The sequence below is a fragment of the Cervus elaphus genome, chromosome 9, assembly GCF_910594005.1.
Source record: "Cervus elaphus chromosome 9, mCerEla1.1, whole genome shotgun sequence".
NCBI lineage: Eukaryota > Metazoa > Chordata > Mammalia > Artiodactyla > Cervidae > Cervus > Cervus elaphus.
Window position 1 is genome coordinate 59771292 of NC_057823.1, and position 14586 is coordinate 59785877.

At 46.8% G+C, this 14586-nt stretch overlaps 1 protein-coding gene across 4 annotated transcripts in view; it reads right to left on the reverse strand.

The window, feature by feature from the left end:
* DPYSL3 (dihydropyrimidinase like 3) overlaps positions 1 to 14586 on the reverse strand; it is a 117506-nt gene that overhangs the window by 13983 nt on the left and 88937 nt on the right. For all 4 annotated transcript variants that reach the window (XM_043913177.1, XM_043913176.1, XM_043913179.1 and 1 more), the window contains 4 exons: positions 14515 to 14576; positions 13356 to 13436; positions 6988 to 7056; positions 2499 to 2619 (listed from right to left, as the gene is read on the reverse strand). In XM_043913177.1, coding sequence (XP_043769112.1) covers positions 2499 to 2619; positions 6988 to 7056; positions 13356 to 13436; positions 14515 to 14576 — 333 coding nt within the window. The remainder of the gene's footprint in view (positions 1 to 2498; positions 2620 to 6987; positions 7057 to 13355; positions 13437 to 14514; positions 14577 to 14586) is intronic.

Consider the following 14586-nt stretch of genomic DNA (forward strand, 5'->3'; position numbering starts at 1 on the left):
CAATGGCAATGATTCCTACAGGACAGTATTGCTCCTTGGGATGGTAGTGAGAAGGATCCACACAGGACTAATGAGAATTTCAAGGGCTCTCCAAAAATATTTACCAAACTAAAGCAACAAAGAAATGAAGAAATGAAAAGCAAGCACTCAAATACTATTAAGAGAAATACGAACTTAAACATGGGTGCCTCTCCCTTTGGACTATCTTTAGATGGAGGACTAGAATAAGCAAAGATTGTAATTTACTACCAGATTTGGAGTCTAGCTCTTCCAGCTGGGAGATTCTGGACAAGATGGGCTTCAATTTCCTTATTGGAAAAATGGTGACAACAAATGCCAACTTCTCAGAGTCCTTCATGAGTTCTACATAACAATACATTTAAAGTAGTTCTCTCAGGGCAAGGCATAGCGTTGGTCCTCACTAAACTGAAATTCCTAATGTTGTTTCTGAGCAGCCAGGCAGACATGCTACAGAGCACTTGGGGATTAAACACCCTGGGGCTCAAACTCCTCTGGTCCAGAGGGAAGAATGAATCCTATCATACCCTGTCTTCTCGCTCTGAATGCTCCTGTCTCTCCCTGAGGATGACAGTTCATGACATGTATATTGGCTTCAATCTCAGCAGCCAGTCTTTCATCACCAAAGTGATGCCTTCCTTCCACCTTGGAGACCAAGCTGTACTAGTTCTCCTTGCTAGAGCCATGATCCAAAAGGCTAAGGGTGAAGAATTTTTCTACATGAAATTTAAAACAAGACTCAGCATACAATTGAAACACCCTGTCTTTGAAGCCCCCGGGTCATCCAAGAATGGGTCCCAGGCTGGATGTAGCCACCAGCAGAAGGCACAAGAGGCTGAGGATGGTAGATGGCCGGGGGGGTGGGGTGGGGTGGGGTGTCCTCCATGAACTTTTCTTTTCCTTTCTCTTTTTGGCTCCATGGCAGGTGGGATCTTAGTTCCCCGACCAGTGATAGAACTTGTTCCTCCAGCATTGGAAGCACAGTAGTCCCCACTACCAGGGATCCCTTCTCCTTTTTCCTTTTTTTCCCTTCTTGAAGGCTGGGTAAGGAACACTGGACCGCTTTCCTGGTTCTGTCCCAATGACTCATACCCAGCAGAGCAGCCATGCCGTATCATACGGAGACACTTAGAAGCCGAAAGAGAAACAGCAGGCTTCCTGTGAGCAGGGAAAGGCAGGCAGTGCCCAGAATTGGCCAGCTTGAAAGGCTGTCAGGGCAATGAGGAAGCTTCCCCTCCCAGAAGAAAAGGGTCTCCTCCTCTGCCGGAAGGCCGGGCAGCCACACACTCGGCCGTCAGTCAGCTGGGACTATTTTTATCCCCCTCAGACACTCACTTGTGGAGTTTCACAGACCAGTTCTGAGTTTGGGAAATGAGTTGCTCATCGTGGGTCTCCCCACACGGCAGGCATGATCGTATAGCCGGGCCTAGGAAACCCTCCCTTGCAACTAAACACAAACCCCTATGGCCCCTAGGTCTCAACCCACTCTGTTCACTGGTGGGCCCATTAAGAGCCACTGAGGACAACAGAAAGCAAGAAACCAAGCTTTGAAATGAAGATAAGCTTGAGGTTGGCACAAGGTGACCACAGGAAGCTAAGTTAACAGCCATGGAGGAAGGAAGCAGATATCAGCAGGTCTTGATCACAGAGCTTGGGGTCATGACAGCCATACCATAGCTGGATATCGTATGGAGACCTGCTCTGAAATAACCAGTGCTGACCTGCATGGCTCAGGGGGTGGGAACCCCTGCACTCCCTACCCTCAACCCCAGCCAATGACATCATCTCCGGAGCAGATACCAGTTCAGAGATGAACCCACGTCCGAAGCCAAGGCAATGGCAGTCTCCCTGGGGACTTTTGCTTGAGCTGTTGGAAAAGATATTCTCCACTCCTTCATCATGCCCCCACCAACTGTGGAGGCCAACAGCAGCTTTTAGCATTAATTCTTATCACTGTTCATGCTGAAGATAAAGCCAAAAGAGAAGAAAGCAGAGTCCAGAAAGGAGGAAGAGTGACAGAGCCATAATAGTATTGTTTAAATCCCTTGATCCAGCCATGCCTAAAACACCTTCAGCTTCACCTTCAGTTTAAGTCCGTTTGGCTGGGATTCTGACTGCTGCACTCAATATAATCCTGACTAATATGTCCATTTATAAAGTTCAGATAATATGAACTGACAGTGAAAAATCACAGGAGAAAAAAGATGTACCAACTCTCCAAAGAACAGATTTAAGCTGTATCATCTCGGGCAGATCACTTACCCTTCCTGAGTTTCAGTTTACTCATCTGCCAAGTAGAAGAAACCCTGAGATCCTGCCATCCATACAGGATACAGAAAGGATTCAATGGGCTAATAAGGGTGAAGGGCTTCCCAGAGAGCAAGGCAATGAGCCAAATAGGCACCGCTGATACAGGACAGCTAGGGGGAAGGAGCCACATGGCTCTTTAGGGGCTCTGCGATCTTTGGAGCCCAAATCACCTTTTTTCCTGGCTTGTGAGATGAGGTCGGCCGCACTCTTGCTCATGACCTTCGTGACGTAGAGAGGACAGTTGGTTTGGCTAGCAATGGTGATGGCGCGGAACACAGCCTCAGCTTCCAGCTGCAAGAAATAATCCCTGGGAGTCAAGGGGAGCAGGACCGTCTCCAAGCGCCACGCCCAGCCTCCACAGACTGAGAAGGCAGTGCTGCACGGAGGTTACAAGCCTTGGGGACCCTGGAGCTCCACACCCTGGATCCAAACCTCGTATCTGTGGCTTCCAACTCTGTCCCTTCACTGGGCGTCTCAGAGCCCCGCCCCTCTCCTGGGAAGTGGAGATCAGGAGGGTGTGTAAGCAGGGGATTGTTAGATGAGAGCAGTGCCTGGCCAGAGTGGGCACCGCATCATGGCCTCTTCTCTCCTCTTCCTGTGATTATCGCAGGGCCGCACATAATGGAAGCCTTTGCTCCCCAATCTGCCCAGCACAGAATCCCTGGGCAAAACATAACGCCAACAGCAGTATGTATAAATAACCAGTTAAGGCTGCCTCTGTGCATGCTAAGTCGCTTCAGTCATGTCCAAGTCTTTGCAACCCTGTGGATTGTAGCCCACCGGGCTCCTCTGTCCAAGGAATTCACTCCAGCCAAGAATACTGGAATGGGTTGCCATGCCCTCCTCCAGGGGATCTTCCCGATTCAGGGATCAAACCCACGTCTCTTATATCTCCTGCATTGGCAGGTGGGTTCTTTACCACTAGGCACCACCTGGGAAGCCCCCAGTGAAGGCTGCTGCTGCTGCTAAGTCGCTTCAGTCATGTCCAATTCTGTGCGACCCCACAGACGGCAGCCTACCAGACTCCCCCGTCTCTGGGATTCTCTAGGCAAGAACACTGGAGTGGGTTGCCATTTCCTTCTCCAAGGCATGAAGGTGAAAAGTGAAAGTGAAGTCGCTCAGTCGTGTCTGACTCAGCGACCCCATGGACTGCAGCCTACCAGGCTCCTCCGTCCATGGGATTTTCCAGGCAAGAGTACTGGAGTGGGGTGCCATTGCCTTCTCCGCCAGTGAAGGCTACTAGATATTAAATCCTTTCCTGGATGGTCAGCAATGGGTCAGTTCTTGCAGGTGTTTCTTATACTAATCATCCCCAGGCTTCTTAACTCCAAGATTTCCTTTATTATTGATCTCCTCCAGCCCACCCTAATGTAGAAGTCATGTTTTTGAACATGCCAACCAACACAATTGACTGTAGTTAAGTAAGAAATAATGATTCTTCCCCTGTTCTATTAACAAAGCAGGATCTTAGAGCGTGGCCCCTCCTCGTGAGTTGGGTCCAAGCCCTGAGTCTGCCACTTAGAAGCTGGGTAACCTCAGGAATGTTACACAACCTTCCAAAGGCTCAGTTTCCTCGTCTGTGAAGTGGGGATAATAATAGGACCTGACATACAGGGCTATTGAGAGGACTAAAATAGTTCATCCTTGTAAGGCAATGAGCCCAATCCTGGAACAAGGCAAGTGTTCCCTGAAGGCTGGCTATTTGGCTGTACGGCTGATGACAGCTTCTGACCAGAGGGAGAGAGCCTGCATTACTACCGAAAACCCGAATTAAGTCCAATTCAGCCCAAAGCAGACATGCTGGCATTTTTCCTTTCAATCGGCCACAGTTTCTTTTTGGACAAATATGACACTCTGGTTAGCCATGCAGCCCAACACTTTTAAAAATATCAAAATAGCTTGCAGATAGACGCCTAATGTTTTTATAATGCAAACCAGTCACTGCCCTTGCTGAGTGCGGCTTAGCAAACAGACTCTAAGCACTTGGCTGGTCCAGCTAGCATCCTCCAGGCTGCTCTCTGTTCCACGTGGCAAGATCAAGATCCCAGAGCCCGGAGCACAAGTGACTGTAGCCACCTTCCTGAAGCACCCAGCCATCACAGGAGCTATCTCTGAGCTTTGGCTTCAGCTCTCTGAACCGCATCACTCAAGATGCTCTCTAGGTGTGCTTTGAACTCAAGAGGGGCTGCTCCTCGTATGTCGAGGCCTCCTTCTTCGTGCCTATGCTGACCACTCCAGCTCCCCCATGATCATGGTCCCAGCCTTTTTGATCTCATCTGCCCCCCACCCACCCCCGCCACCCTGAGCACTGCAGGGTTTTCAGCACCTTGACAACACGACTATCTTTGGAAGGTTACATCACCCTCCAACTTCACCCACAAGGGCTTCCAGGGTTGTGGAGATCTATGGCTGAGAGGCTTTTTACTAAAAAGGAGACAGGAACAGGGAGGAAGGGTGGGATGGGGGGGTTGGAAAAACAAACCAAGGAACAAAAATAGACTTTGCTCAGAAATCCCCTGGCTGCTGCTGTAGGAATCTGTCTTGCCAGCACATCTCCACAGTGACCAGCATTTAAGACAAGTTGCACAAGCTACTGATCACCCTGGCCTGCTCACACCGGGTGTTTTCCAGTCCTTCAAGCATGATGGCCAGTGCTTTCATCTCTCTTGAGCTCCAGCTTCTTTACATAACAGTAATAGCCAGTACTCAGAAAGGTACCAGGAACTTGGTATGCAGGAGACAGACTTTTCGGGAACGCTTTGACCAAAACCTTGATCACAAAATTACAAATTATTTCAACCGACAACAAAAATAGCATTAAAAACATGGAGTTTCTAGGGTGCTGATAATGTTCTGTTTCTCCAGCTGGCTGGTAGTTGTATGTGTGTTCAGTTTGGGAAAATCCATTGTACCTTTATGATAAGAATACTTTTCTCTATGTGTGCTATATTTTCTTTCTTTAAAAAGACCCTAACAGAGATGAACAATGGGAATATTGTGATTTCTGGTTATGGTTCCTTCTCCTATCTGTCTTTAAAAAATTTTGTTAATTGGAATAAAATTGCTTTATAATATTGTGTGGGTTTCTGCTGTACAACATGAATCAGCCACACCTATGTATATATCCCCTCCTTTTCCTCCCCTCATCCCACCCCTCAAGGTCATCACAGAAGGCCAGGCTGGGCTCCCAGTGTTAAGAGCACCTTCTCACCAGCTATCTATTTTACACATGATAGTGTACGAAAGTCGATGCTACTTTTTCCACTTGTGCTACCCTCTGCTTCCTCTGCCATGTCCACAAATCCTTTCTCTAAACCTGCATCTCCATTCCTTCCCTGCAAATAGGTTCATCAATACCATTTTTCTAGAACCCATATATTAATATATGATTCACATATGATATTTGTCTTTCTCTCTCTGACTTACTTCACTCTGTATAACAGGCTCTAGATTCATCCACCTCACTAGAACTCACTCAAATTCCTTCTTTTTATGACTGAGTAATATTCCACTGTATATATGTACCACAGTTTCTTTATCCATCTCCTACCTGTTGCAGGATGCCGGGCTTGGAATGATAGAACAGGAAAGGGTTCACTTCACTGACACAGAGGGCCTGGAATTCCCTCCAGGTGCCAGGCTGGTCTCTGAAAGCCAATGTGCTCTCAGGCATATGGGCAGCGAGTTCCCAGCTCTGGGCCTGTGCCAGCCACTGAAGTTGCTGACAGCCCAGACATGTCCAACCAGCCACTAGTTACCATTCATTCACTCTTCAGCTCCTAAGCAGTGACACTAATCAGCATGCATCTTACACGTGGGAAACATATACCTGGATGTCCTTGTCACCATATACAAATCAACAGACATCATGCCTATGAAAAACCCATTCAGCCTGCTATCAATACGGCTGATGTTGTGCAGGACTCAGAATATGAAATAAAAGAAGAAGTGGAAACGTCTCTAGGCTTCACACTGATTAAGAATGGATTTAAATATTTACCGCTATTGAAATATAATCCTACTGAGGTACTGTAGAGTGCCCTCCGACTTGTATACTCTTTAGAGAGGTCAGGGGTCAGAAGTAAGTATTATCCTTCCATTCCCTTCTAATTTTCTCAGGGGCCTTGAGTTGGGTCAGTCAGACATGGTCTTTGGAAGAAATGTCCCAGTTTCTGTCTTGCCTTCACAGAGTCCCAGCACCTTTCAAAGGAGTTTGTTCACACAGCTTATGTGTGTGTGCTGAGGGAGGGGGAGCTAGATGCAAACACCACAATATAAAAGGGGCAGCAGGACATTTAAAATGGGTAACAAGGTCCTACCGTACAGCACAGGGAACTCTACTCAATGTTACTGGGCAGCATGGACTGGGGGGAGTCTGGGGGAGAATGGACACATGTATATGTACGGCTGAGTCCCTCTGCTGCCCACCTGAAACTGTCACAATGTCGTTAATTAGCTTTAATCCAATATAAAGTGAAGTTTTAAAAAATTAAAATAAAACGGGCAGCAGGCCATAAATCAGGCCGCTGTGACTCCAGGAGTCTCCCAGAAGATGCTGCTAAAAAAAAAAAAGAAAGAAAAAGAGCCTTCATTGCTCCTACTTCTCTCCCTGCCCCCCGCCCAAACCTCACCCCCACCCCCCATGCTCCTGAAAATTACCTCCTCTGGTCTGCTCAGCACATGGCCTTCTGGGCCAGTTATCCCCATTTCCAACATCCGGGTTTGCTCCTAGAATGAGAAAGGAATAGAGATCAATTTTTATATGAGCTCAACTGAGGCCTGAAACAGTATGAAACAGTAGGAAAAGGCAAAAAGGTAGGACACTGAAAGATGAACTCCCCAAGTCAGTAGGTGCCCAATATGCTACAGGAGATCAGTGGAAAAATAACTCCAGAAAGAATAAACAGATGGAGCCAAAGCAAAAACAATACCCACTTGTGAATGTCACTGGTGATGAAAGTGAAGTCCAATGCTGTAAAGAGCAATATTGCAAGGGAACCGGGAATGTCAGGTCCATGAATCAAGGCAAATTGGAAGTGGTCAAACAGGAGGTGGAAAGAGTGAACATCGACATTTTAGGAATCAGTGAAATAAAATGGACTGGAATGGGTGAATTTAACTCGGATGACTATTATATCTACTACTGTGGGCAAGAATCCCTGAGAAGAATGGAGTAGCCATCATAGTCAACAGAAGAGTCCAAAATGCAGTACTTGGGTGCAGTCTCAAAAATGACAGAATGATCTCTGTTCGTTTCCAAGGCAAACCATTCAATATCACAGTAATTCAAGTCTAGGCCCGGACCAGTAATGCTGAAGAAGCTAAAGCTGAACTGTTCTATGCAGACCTACAAGACCTTCTAGAACTAACACCCAAAAAATGCCTTTTCATTATAGAGGATTGGAATGCAAAAGTAGGAAGTCAAGAGATATCTGGAATAACAGGCAAATTTGGCTTTGGAGTACAGAATAAAGCAGGGCAAAGCCTAAAAGAGTTCAGCCAAGAGAACACACTGGTCATAGCACACACCCTCTTCCAACAACACAAGAGGAGACTCTACACATGTACATTATCAGATGGTCAATACCGAAATCAGATTGATTATATTCTTTGCAGCCAAAGATAGAGAAGCTCTATACAGTCAGCAAAAACAAGACTGGGAACTGACTGTGGCTCAGATCATGAACTCCTATTGCCAAATTCATACTTAAATTGAAGAAAGTAGGGAAAACCACTAGACCATTCAGGTATGACCTAAATCAAATCCCTTATGATTATACAGTGGAAGTGAGAAATAGATTAGATCTAATCAAGGGATTAGATCTGATAGACAGAGTGCCTGAAGAGCTATGGATGGAGGTTCATGACATTGTACAAGAGGCAGTGATCAAGACCATCCCCAAGAAAAAAGAAATGCAAAAAGGCAAAATGGCTGTCTGAGGAGACCTTACAAGCATTTGTGAAAAGAAGAGATGCAAAAGGCAAAGGAGAAAACAAAAGATATGTCCATTTGAATGCAGAATCCCAAAGAATAGCAAGGAGAGATAAGAAAGCCTTCCTCAGTAAGCAATGCAAAGAAATAGAGGAAAACAATAGAATGGGAAGACTAGAGGTCTCTTCAAGAAAATTAGAGATATCAAGGGAAAACTTCATGCAAAGATGGGCACAATAAAGGACATAAGCAGAAGATATTAAGAAGAGGTGGCAAGAATACACAGAAGAACTATACAAAAAAGATCTTCATGACCCAGATAACCACGATGATGTGATCACTCACCTAGAACCAGACATCCTGGAATGAGAAGTCAAGTGGGCCTTAGGAAGCATCACTACGAACAAAGCTAGTGAAGGTGATGGAATTCCAGTTGAGCTATTTCAAATCCTAAAAGATGACACTGTGAAAGTGCTGCACTCAATATGTCAGCAAATTTGGAAAACTCAGCAGTGGCCAAAGGACTGGAAAAGGTCAGTGTTCATTCCAATCCCAAAGAAAGACAATGCCAAAGAATGCTCAAACTACCACACAATTGCACTCATCTCACACGCTAGCAAAGTAATGCTCAAAATTCTCCAAGTCAGGCTTCAACAGTACGTGAACTGTGAACTTCCAGATGTTCAAGCTGGATTTAGTAAAGGCAGAGGAACCAGAGACCAAATTGCTAACATCTGTTGGATCATCAAAAAAGCAAGAGAATTCCAGAAAAACATCTATTTCTGCTTTATTGACTATGGCAAAGCCTTTGACTGTGTGGATCACGATAAACTGTGGAAAAATTCTGAAAGAGATGGGAATACCAGACCAGTTGACCTATCTCTTGAGAAACCTGTCAGGAAGCAACAGTTAGAACTGGACATGGAACAACAGACTGGTTCCAAATAGGAAAAGGAGTATGTCAAGGCTGTATATTGTCACCCTGCTTATTTAACTTATATGCAGAGTACATCAGGAGAAATGATGGACTGGATGAAGCAAAAGCTGGAATCAAGATTGCTGGGAGAAATATCAATAACCTCAGCTATGCAGATGACACCACCCTTATGGCAGGAAGCGAAGAGGAACTAAAGAGCCTGTTGATGAGAGTGAAAAGAGAAGATAGAAAAAGTAGGCTGAAAGCTCAACATTCAGAAAACTAAGATCATGACATCTGGTCCCATCACTTCATGGCAAATAGATGGGGAAACAATGGAAACAGTGACAGACTTTATTTTTTTTTTGGGCTCCAGAATCACTACAGATGGTGATTGCAGCCATGAAATTAAAAGACACTTACTCCTTGGAAGAAAAGCTATGACCAACATAGACAGCATATTAAAAAGCAGAGACATTACTTTGCCAACTAAGGTCCATCTAATCAAAGTTGTGGTTTTTCCAGTAGTCATGTATGGATGTGAGAGTTGAACTATAAAGAAAGTTGAGTGATGAAAATTGATGCCTTTGAACTGTGGTGTTGGAGAAGACTCTTGAGAGTCCTTAAGACTGCAAGGAAATCAAACCAGTCCATCCTAAAGGAAATCAGTCCTGAATATTCATTGGAAGGACTGATGCTTCAGCATCAGTCCTCTAATACTTTGGCCACATGATGGGAAGAACTGACTCATTGGAAAAGACCCTAATGCTGGGAAAGATTGAAGATAGGAGGCAAAGGGGACAACAGAGAATGACATGGTTGGACGGTATCACTGACTCAATGGACATGAGTTTAGTTTGAATTAACCTCTGGGAGCTGGTGATGGACAGGGAAGCCTGGTGCGCTGCAGTCCATGGGGTTGCAAAGAGTCAGACACGACTGAGCGACTGAACTGAACTGAACTGAGGCTTGAAAAAGTGATGCTGGAATAGTCTAATCTAAAGATGGTCCACCCACCACCTGCATCAGAATCTCCTGAGTTGCTTTTGTAAAAGTGCAGATGTCTGCTCTACCCAGGTCTCCCAAATCAGAATATATGAGGTAGAATCAAGGATTCTGCCTTTTCATAAGCCCCTCAGACTCTCATGCTTTAAATGGATGGTTACAATAAGCAGATTCAGCATTTAACCAGACAAAATAACGCCTCTAAATACAGCATTACCTGACTTAGCCTTTTGGTCAAATTCTATTTAACTAGGTTGTGGAGCTCTCCACCCCTCATGACTGATGGCTAAATTCCTCAGACCTGGCTGGCTTTCTGGAAGAAGCAGGTGGCTAGGTTAATTGGAGCTGGCACCAGTCCTCAGCAGCAGAGCTGCAGTGTTGCAAACATTCATGCTCAAGCACTGGGGCCAGTTCCTAGGAACCTCACGCTCGTGACACAGGAGATAAAAAGAGTGAGTGAGCTGAACAAGGCTCTATCTCATTCAGAAACTATGAGATGCTTAGAAAGGAAGGGATTCCTTTCCCTGGAAAAGAACACTTTTTGTCTTTTTATGTTTTTATTCACTTAAATCTTTTACAGAGTTGGAAAAAGGAAGATGCATTTACTATAAGCAGCCACGAGAAGTAAGATGGTCACAGCTTCCAGCTCTACAAAATTTGACAAAAGGTCAGAGGCTGACACTGCCAGCAGAGCACCTCCACTTTTCATTCTTCCCGTCCCATCAAAGCTTGGACTGAATACAATTTCTTCTTCTCAACTTTGCTGGGTTTTGACTCTGAACTGCTTCACGAAGCCACACAAGGGATGAGGTGTCCAACTAAGGATCTTCTATCTCACACAACACTCACTCCTACCTTGTCCAAAAGTGCTAGGACAATGCACAGGATGAAATGTGCTCAAGCAATGGTCTCTGAGCACTCCCATCACCAAGCCAATTTTTCCAGGATACACTTGACTGAGTTCTACTCGGACCTCCCCAGTCAGGATCTCTGGAGCTCAGAGAATCCCATAGATCATTCTTTAAGCTCCACAGTTGATTCTAGTGCACTGTTCACATTGGGATGACCTATTCCCAAAACCATGGGATCCCTGCATCTGGATGGTTAAGAATAGCCTGTAAAGACAAATGGATGCCACCTGATGTGGGTGGGGGAGGTGTGGACTCTTTGAGGTACTGATCACTGCTATAATTACATCCCAGTTTTGGTTGCTCCATGAAGAAAGGGACCCTGTCTTTTTCACCTTCCCTCTCCAAGGCTTGCCACATAGTAGGCATTCAGTAGGTATTTGTTGGATGATTGGCTAAAGATGCTACTGAAACTTTTGAAAAGGTCCCTTATTGGTACCCATAGGAAATATTTCTTCTCGCCTTTTAGTCACTTTGCATAAAGTGCAGCAAGAAGCTCTGAGCACAGCAGCTGCCTTCATTTAAACAAGGTGATAAAATCTTTCAGCTCGAACTGAATTTAATAAACACACATGAGAAACTCATTCCAATGGCGGGGGGAAATGCCCTTATTCTTTTCCTGAGAACAGTCTGCCCAAGGTGGGGGAAGGGTGTAGGCGGGGAACACCAGAGCCACTTTTGTGCTCAGAAGCCACAGAGAAAGCTGGAAAGGGGCTGAGGGTTGGAGCCCGTCTGCCTCCACAGAGTCAAGCATGAAGAAGCAGGGAGTCTGGCTGCGAGGGAATCTGGAGGGAGGGCTGGGGCATCTGGCTGCTCCCCTGAAACCTTGGAGGATGGGGAGGAGAGAAGTGACAGCTCCAACACCTCCGGGATGCCTCCCATGGGAGCAAGGCATTTGGAGCCTCCTTGGAGAGTGACTTCATTATCTGCGTGTGCGGGGGGCGTGGGAGAAGGCTGTCAGGGGCCCAACTAATTAGCCTCCTTGGTCATAAGGGAGTGGAAACTGTATGCTGAGCTCACCTCCTCCGCTGGAGAGACAACACTCAGTCTGAAAGCCTGACAGCTGCAGCCTGCACAGATCGGGTGCTGGTCTCTCCAGAAGCCTGAAGCTGGACGGGTAGAGAGGACGCCGTCTCTCCATCTCTGGGTAGAGATGCCCACGGAGGCACACCCCCTGAGAGGCTAAGACTAAGTTCTCCCAGTTACTAGCTGTGGTCCCTGGGCCGGTTACCTCACCCTTCAGAGCCTCAGTCTTCTCAACTATAGAAGCGTGGGGGAGGCTGGGGCCATCCTGGAAGGGTTGGGTGAAGACCTGGACAGCAGTAAGTGCTGTCCAATGGGACCTGTGGCAGAAGCTGAGATGAGGGTGGGTCTCAACGTGCTCCCACACCGCTCCTGACCACATTCATCACGTCCTGGACAACCTCCACAGCACAGCCCGAGCACTCAAGAGTGCCGGCCTCCCTCTGTGCCGACTCCCTCTAGAGCCTAGCGCCTGGCACAGAGTACGCGGGAGCACTCTCAGGAAGAATGAATAAAGCGCTCTTGCTGTTAATGTTATCAAATGGACTGAGAGAGCTGACACTCCTTGCTGGCCGCCTCCTCCCAGCGGAAGCCAACCCTGAACACTTCTGAGATAAACAGAACCCTGGCGAAGACACATCTGTGCATTGAGCCCATTAAGCACCCCAGGAGATGGAGGGAGAAGTGCTTTCTGCTTCCTTACAAACGACCAGTTTGGGCCTTGGGGCCCTGGCTTTCATCACTCTTTCCTCGGGTTGCTCAATGTGATTTCTAGGAAACCAGTGGGACGTCTGATCCCCACAAGACGCGAATTCTTCATTATCCAAGGCCAGGAGTTACGCAGTGCTGGATAAGATTTCCGGCTTCTGAGAAACGCTGTCTTAAGTTTTTCTTTAGAACAGGGTGTGTCATGTAGCTCGGACTCACTTTCAAAACAGAATCAGTGATGCTCTCCTACCAAAAGGCCCAATGTGAGAACCTCCTCTGCCAGGATGTCTGCCCTGGTTCCCAGAACGCTTTATTAGCATCTTCAATTGATACTTCCACCCTTGCTTGTCTACTTGCCCTCATACTTCCTCCTCCTAGACTCTGAGGTCCTTGAAGCCAGGTTCTGTTGTTAGCGCAGTGCTTAGGAGGGTTTAGAGCTTGAGAGCTCCAGCAACACTGAAGAAATGAGAAAATCAATGGGAGGGAGATGCTCGCCCAAGGAGCCCCTGCACCGCAGGGAGCGATGCCTCGTTACCTGGGCGATGATGTCCCCGTTCTCAGCGTGCACCTGAGCGATGGCCCCCAGCTCTCCCAGACACGTGAAGATCTCATACAGCTGAAACAGAAATGAGGCTCTGTCACCTTTACAGGACACCATGCTTTCAGTAACCACGTGCTCAGGTCCATGACTAGAGCAGGAGCTAAAGGAAATGGGGTCGGAACCTCCCTGGTGGTCCAGTAGGTAAGCCTCCACACTCCCAGTGAAGAGGACCTGAGTTCCATCCCCGGTCAGGGAACTATATCCCACATGCCACAACTAAGACCCAGTGTAGCCAAAATAAGTAAATAATAAAATTAAATAAATGGGATCAACCAAAGGAAATAAGTGACCAGGGCAGACATACAGACTAAAATATGCATCACCAAAGAGACCAAGGAGGAGAGCTAGTCCAAAGGAACTTTAGGAACTCTAGGAAACTGTCTATGGAAGGAAACCCATCATGTCTCCTAGGCAGACAGGGAGAGCATCTAACAAAGTGATACTAAACCCCACCACTCTTGTCTCCTGCACACACCTTAAATGGAACTATTTCCCACTAAGTTCAGATAGTGCTTCAAAATCCTTCTTAACACTCCCTAAAGGCACTGCAGCCAGCCAGAAGCTAACTCAAAAGCTGAAATCTCTATCTCTTAGCCTCTCAGGGCAGACCATTCTTCATCTCCTTGCTGGGAAGTATGGGAATTCATGTTTTGCATTTCTTCCGAGAAGCTGAGGTTTGTCTAAAACAAGCACACCCCATGTATTTCGTAGGAAGAAAGTCAAAGGCAAGCTGGCATGATGAGCCCAAAGAGCAGATGGCCCTCCTTTATCCTGCAAGGCTGAGCACTTATGCTTCCCCTGAATTCCCGAGAGGCACAGAATTTGTTGGGTAGATGGAGATTTAGACACGCCCGTCCTCTTGTCCTTTTGAGAAAGTTGCTCCAGTGGAAATTCTAGCTCCCGGTCTGCCTTGCCCCTGGCACCCTGCCTGCTACCTTACTGAAAACGTAGAGTGGATGGTGAGGACTTGGCTCCTTCCTTGCCCAGCGTTCTCCCACACGAACCACAGTGACTCACGTGCCGAAAGCCAAGGTCACTGGCCACCACAGGAAACCCATCCAGAGACCCCAAACCACACGTGGTGGGTTGTTACCTCCGTGTTGGACACTTGATACCAATCCTTGTAGGCCATGTAAACCATGAAGGAATTCACCCCTGCAAGAGA